Consider the following 6,394-nt stretch of genomic DNA (forward strand, 5'->3'; position numbering starts at 1 on the left):
ATGTTGCACTTGATGTGGCAATGGCTGTGGAATACATCCATTCTAAGAATGTAATACACCAGGACCTGAAGCCTGCAAACATCCTGGTGGGATATATTTTTTAAACAGAAATTGAAAATACAAGGAAAACAAGAGTTACTGTTTTAGTATGGTTTCACTTTGATACCTCTTTTGTAAATTAATATGGCCTATTAAACTCTATTTAGACATTCTTTATGTGATTCTGGGCCATATAAAAATAAATAGCTGTTTTGGGATGTTTTTCTATATCAGTCACAATCGCAAGTTTAACATTTTGAATTCTAAGCTTGTGTTTACTTTTGTGCAAAACACAGGGTAAACATGTATTCTGTTTAGGTAGCAAACATATGCTTTGTTGATCATTTGTGTTTCATTAAGTAAATTCATTTTCATTTCTGTAATTTTTGTCTTCTAGATTGAAGGCAGTAGCAAAAAGGCCTACCTTACCGACTGGGGTTTAGCCAATGTTCGTGACTCACTTTCGCTAAGGCAAGGGAGCAAAATATCTGGCCTTTTAAGTGGACCTCTTGGTGGTACTGCTATTTATACAGCTCCTGAATGTCTGCTAACTTATCAACCTTGTTCTGTACATTCAGACATATGGTCCATCGACATAACACTTTTAGAGCTGTACACAAACACTGTTCCATGGTCTGTAAAGACCTATAAAGAACTGTGCCAGTTAATGTCAAAAGAGGCAGCTCCAAATGCTTTAAACAAATTTGATCCATTTTGCACACACTTAATATGTACATGTTTAAAATATACACCATCAGAAAGAATTTCGGCCTCAAACCTAGTTCTTCTGTTAAAATCATTGGACAACACTGATTTAAAAAAACATTATGGATACCATTGGTAATTAGAAAATGAAATGTTTTAGATAATGACCTTTGTTTTATTCATCCCCAAGAGGAAAGTGAAATGTTTAGTTTTTCCTGTCATTAAAACGTGTTAAATTATATACTGTATGCAGGAAAAAAGTCCATACAATTATTTTGATTGTTGTTCTTCTTGATGTTATGACTGTAAAATTGTGATGCAAATAAATAATGTCTCTCCCAGAGAAGAAAATCAGCCATCTAAGTTGTACTCAACAAATTCATAAATGGTGCTTGATTCTTCTGTCACAAGAAACTCTAATATCAGTTCAAGTTCATAAAATTAATGGACTGATAATGGCTAAACATGCATTATGGAAGGATACTAAAGGTTCTATTTAAATATCCTCTGTGTTGTTTTAAATTTTTATAATGGATCTTTCTATGTGTAAAGGCTAAAAAAAAAAAGTATGATTAAACCAATTTATTTTCACAACAACAAAATTTATTTAGTATGAGAAGAATTTACTATTTTTTCATATATTTCAAAAGCCTGTACAAAGTTATCTGGCTCAATCAGATTCAAACTGGCCATAAGGGTTGTGATGTGATTTGCAGTCGTTAGATAGGAAGCCACAGCATCATCAACTGAATAACCATCCATTGATCTAGGGAGAGTAAACACAGTGGAGCACAACTGCCTGAAAGCAACATTGGCCACAGTCAGGGTGGATCCCTTTTCACAAGCCATAGTGTCTGCATGCTGCTGAAGATCATCATCAATTGTGCACAGCATATTTGGAGTTCCTATTAATGACAAAAAATACATTAGTTGAATGAGTAGACAGTAAATGAGCACTCTCCATAATACCATATATGCAAAATACATAAACTAAAAAACAGATTAGACAATGGGTTAGGTTTGGCAGATTTTATTATCTCACAGGGAAATTTGTTTGCAGTGGTAAAGTGTAAAAGCACAGAATATTGTTACACAGACACAGGAAAACAAGCCAAGACTAATCACATGACAGGAAGTCAGTACATACTCAAAGGCACACAAGATTCTTACAAAGAAAAATAATTTTAATACTACCTAATAACTCTTACAACTGCTGGAATTCAAAATGCTTATAACTCTGGGAATCAAAGAATTCTTAAAACTATTGATCTTAAATCATTTAGAACCTTAATCTGCAGCCTTATGGCAACAAATAAAATGTGGGAAGCAGAAGATTGCCGTGTGTGAAAGAATTGAGCTAACCTTCTAACTTTTTTTGTGGTGTAGCTCAGTGAGAGAGAAATTTATTGCTACTTTTGACGGTGTTGTTTATACAGTTTATGTTCTTCAAGGCTGAAGTTTCTGAGCTAACAGATAAAACCAAATGTGAAAAAATAATTAATAGTTGGCTTAAATATGTTATCATAGTTTTGTCCAAAATAGTTTAAACATAAAACCTTATCAGGTAAGCATGAAAATAGATTTGGATAGGCTGTGTTTAAAGGTAACATTACCGGATGGAGGACAAAAATAAAGCATGTCTGGTTTTCCAAATGGTCCTGCAGCTAAAGTCTGCTTACGAATCCTGTGGTTGTTCTATTCAATGCGCTCAGAGTAAAGCTGCCTTTCATTAAAAAGCAATATTGGACACAGTGTCTGAAACAGAAGGAAATATATAAAAAACATTTTTTTTTTCCTTTCCTGATTAAACTGTTTTATAGTGATGTAGACAACTATCCTAGTGTATCCAGTCACAAGCAACTGTGAATAGCATGGCAGTCTTGTTGTATTCTCTCACAGGTACACACAATTACAACATTCACCAAAACTTCGGGATGCCAAGTAACCTTAACACATGTATATGTGATGCAAAGGAAAACACGTTTCTGGAAAAAGCTACTCTTATATGTGGTTAACATGAAGATTCCATATAGATAGGTACCAGGCCAATACTTCCTACTGGCAATACAATAGAGCTAAATACTGAACCGTTATAATGCTCAAAAATACAGCATTTTTGCTGATTACTTCATAAGGTCCTTCACAAAAAAAGCATCTTTATTACCAAAATACACTGACTCGTATTTTTCAATTTTCAGATGCTCCTCCATCATAGGCTGCATTAATAATGGAGACGAGTCAAGAGCACAGGATGTTTGTAGAGGACTTTGTCTTGCGGTGCCAGGACAACCTGCAACTCTGTATCAGCAAGACAAAAAGCCTTTGACCAATCACCATCCACGGGAGGACGTGTACGTGGAAGAGGTGCAGAGCTACAAGTACCTGGGGATTCACATAAACAACAAACTGGACTGGTCTGACAACACAGTGTCTCTGTACAAGAAGGGCCAGAGCAGAGTGTACTAGTTATGGAGACTCAGGTCTTTTGATGTGTGCAGCAAACTGTTGGAAATGTTCTACCAGTCCATAGTAGCCAGTGTGATGTTACATGCTGCAGTTTCCTGGGGAAGCAACCTGAGCACAAAAGAAGCACAGTGCCTGAACAAACGTATCAGGACAGCCTGCTCCATGACAGGGCAAACCCTGGACACACTGGAAGGTGTTGTAAAAAAAGAGGACTGTGGCAAAATTGGATGCCATCATGAAAAATCCCCTCCAGTAGGCAGTGTCTTGGAGTACTTTTAGCCACAGGCTCATTCCACCATGGTGTATTAAGATGCACCTCTGGGGATCTTTTCTGCAAACTGCTATCAGGCAATTCAATGCTTCCACCAGGGGCACTCGTGAAGTTCTTTTTGAAATATCTGCACAATATACATTATATTTATATTTGCTTATCGACTGATTGATAGTTTGGCTTTATTATTTATCCTGTGAGTCTGCTGCTGTATGTGTTTCAATTTCCCCATAAATGACACCTTTCATTGGCTAACTAAAAAGATTACAATATGCAAGCTTTTGAGGAAACTCAGGCCCCTTTACATCTTACCTTACATTCAGTCTCCATTATGTAAATATAATTTTTAATTAGAAAAATATCAACTAATAAATAGATAAGCATTTACACATATACTGTGTATATGAGTCAACATATATATATAATATATATAAATAAATAAATGTACAATACATACATATGTATGGGATTGGATAGTTCCAAAATTTCAGCTTCCACCATTGCCTGTCAAAAAGGCAAAATTTCTTAGGTGTACTAAGGGAAAAAATGCTAACAATACTATATGTAATAATTAGTTAATCAGAGACATGTATTACATCTACATTACATACCTCAAAATGTTTTTGCCAGAAACATATCCATGATTTTTTTAGGTATCCATTAAATTACTCTGCTCGCTTTTAGAAATAAAAACAGAATATAATAATATTGGTGATTTTTTCACCCAAAATATTAAATTCAGTCATTTAATTCCTGTCAGCAAATACTCACAAGAGATATTGTCACACATCACATTACTTTTGATAGGCTTTATAATGCAGTAATTGTTGAAAGCATGTGCATTTTCCTACTGTACATAGGTCTTTCATCTTTAAAGGTAAAGTCACAATAACGAAATATACAACAATCTGGTATTTTTTTATACTTGATTATGTATAGACTTCCCATATCTGAAACTGTTAACTCCTGCTAAGCTGTCATGGTGATGGTATCTAAAAGACATCTGTATAATGGCAACTAAAGAATTTTCACAACCCCTATCTGCTCTCACAAGGCGTGGACAACCTATAGCCATAACAATTCAAAAATAAATAAAACACAGTAATTTAAAGCACACAGCTAGAAAGGTGCTCTATAAAATATTAAGAAAATCTTCTAACAATATGCAGCTAAAGAAACTAATTTATTATAGGAATTAACTGGAAACGAAAGTAAACGTTTCACCATTTTCTGTTTCCACTGCATCAAGAAAATATCTAGCAATGAAACGTGGATTCCGATTGGAGGTCCCTGCATGTAGCCATATAACACGTCTTGAATATCTACATAAAGATATGAAAATATGCGAAAAACATACATAGAGAATATACATATTAACAGAACAGTATTGATCACAATAATACCGATTCATCTTGTCTCTACATACCCATCAATACACAGATGAATCCAGATTCCATAAAAACGCAATTTATCATTTCCTGTAACAAACAAAATTCAATAAATGAACCCTGCAAACACAGTAATAACATTGCATATACATTAAAAAACAGTGGGTTTAAAGTAACTTGTAAGAATCTCAGATTTCACAGTTTTGCACTTTCTATTCTTATCATATGGATCATGTACATTAGAAAAAAACAGAAAAACAAAGCCAATATAAGACATGCCATCAATGTGCCAAGTGTGATTGGGGCCCTTTGTTGAGTACTGGCATCTCAGAATTTTGCGATTTCCTGGCTGTCGTCTGTGCAGCCCCCTTGCATCCAATTGACGCATTACTTCATGTACATCATTTCTACAGAAAAAAATAATTTTTGAAGTCACATATTTAAGGAAGGGAATGAGTGTTTACTGTTAACCAAGTAGTCAAAGAAACACCATAAATAGATAAAACATGCTGTAGAATTAGACACAGGATACCGATAGCATGGTCGAATTCCTCTGAAGTCCCTCACACGTCTATACATAGCTCGAACACCTTTCATTGGGGGCCACTTTTTTAATTCACTCTAAGATACAAAAATAATTTGGATTTAATTAATTCACTTAATGATCACCTCCATAATCAAGGAGTCAGTAATACTGGTACCTCAACTGCAGCAAAAATTTCATTTTTGGGGCGGTCATTACTCCTTCTGAACAATTTCATTTTGTGCAAAAGTCTTCTCAGTTGGCGATCTCTGAAAATGTTACAAAAATTAACCATGTCCTTCTGTTCTTTAAATCTTAAAACAATGCATAATATTTGCAATTGGTGGAACAAACTTTTATGCTGTAGTCATCTGCTGCGTTAACTAACTAAGAAATATATTATCTGAGATAAAATTTGATAAAAAATCATTTGCACATGTTTGTTCTACCAAAATAATTTATAGACTGCAAAAATATGAATGCTTAATACTGAACTATGTTTTTACACAATACACACTAAGTGAACCAATTACAATAGCATATGGTACAATGAAATTTGGAATTAAAAATGATTATGAATGACCTTTCCCAAAGTATAAAGATATAATCCAAAATCTTATGAAAATTTATGAAAATATTTAACTTGCGATATTTTTTCTCCTCCAAACACCTCAATTACTTTAACCATCTCCTTCTGAGTATACCCTTGTTCAAATAAGTTTCTGATAATACGCAAACCTATGACATGAAACATTTTGATACCAGAACTGTACATACTAATTCAGATTTTTAACAAAAATGTATTTTATTCAGAGTCTAAAACATATTAACATCCTTATGGGATAATTCTTTGGTTTTTAAAATTTAAATTACATTATAATTGTATTATTAAGGCTAGTTACTTACAATCATGGTTCTTTACTCCAATGACATGTGAATCTGTGATACAAAACAAGATATGCACAATAAACCAACACATTAAATACATTCTGAACAATACAT

At 33.9% G+C, this 6,394-nt stretch overlaps 1 protein-coding gene across 3 annotated transcripts; it reads right to left on the reverse strand.

The window, feature by feature from the left end:
• Nucleotides 1–1,444: 1,444 nt before the first annotated feature.
• Nucleotides 1,445–5,737, reverse strand: LOC120524672. Of its 3 annotated transcripts, none has more exons than XM_039746488.1 (9): nucleotides 5,402–5,737; nucleotides 5,149–5,276; nucleotides 4,908–4,959; nucleotides 4,682–4,803; nucleotides 4,407–4,546; nucleotides 4,093–4,158; nucleotides 3,939–3,985; nucleotides 2,358–2,467; nucleotides 1,445–1,649 (listed from the first exon to the last, which is right to left on the reverse strand). In XM_039746488.1, exons 1-6 carry the CDS (start codon nucleotides 5,464–5,466, stop codon nucleotides 4,147–4,149), a joined length of 519 nt encoding a protein of 172 aa, XP_039602422.1. In that variant the 5' UTR covers nucleotides 5,467–5,737; the 3' UTR covers nucleotides 1,445–1,649; nucleotides 2,358–2,467; nucleotides 3,939–3,985; nucleotides 4,093–4,146. The 3 variants fall into 3 exon arrangements, with proteins under 3 accessions (XP_039602422.1, XP_039602420.1, XP_039602421.1); XM_039746486.1 differs by lacking the exons at nucleotides 1,445–1,649; nucleotides 2,358–2,467 and adding an exon at nucleotides 2,479–2,499 and having other exon boundaries at nucleotides 5,402–5,490; nucleotides 5,571–5,737; XM_039746487.1 differs by lacking the exons at nucleotides 1,445–1,649; nucleotides 2,358–2,467 and having other exon boundaries at nucleotides 4,706–4,803; nucleotides 5,402–5,490; nucleotides 5,571–5,737.
• Between the last annotated feature and the right edge of the window lie 657 nt (nucleotides 5,738–6,394).

This window comes from Polypterus senegalus, chromosome 2 (genome assembly GCF_016835505.1).
Source record: "Polypterus senegalus isolate Bchr_013 chromosome 2, ASM1683550v1, whole genome shotgun sequence".
NCBI lineage: Eukaryota > Metazoa > Chordata > Cladistia > Polypteriformes > Polypteridae > Polypterus > Polypterus senegalus.

Bases quoted from the DNA above. Each gene is read 5' to 3' on its own strand.
- LOC120524672 (XM_039746486.1), bottom strand. From the start codon at position 5,687: ATGGTTAATTTTTGTAACATTTTCAGAGATCGCCAACTGAGAAGACTT. The intron at 5,491-5,570 runs GTACCAGTATTA...TTTGTATCTTAG, and splicing joins AAATTTTTGCTGCAGTTGAG to AGTGAATTAAAAAAGTGGCC. The intron at 4,804-4,907 runs GTATGTAGAGAC...ATCTTTATGTAG, and splicing joins ATTCATCTGTGTATTGATGG to ATATTCAAGACGTGTTATAT.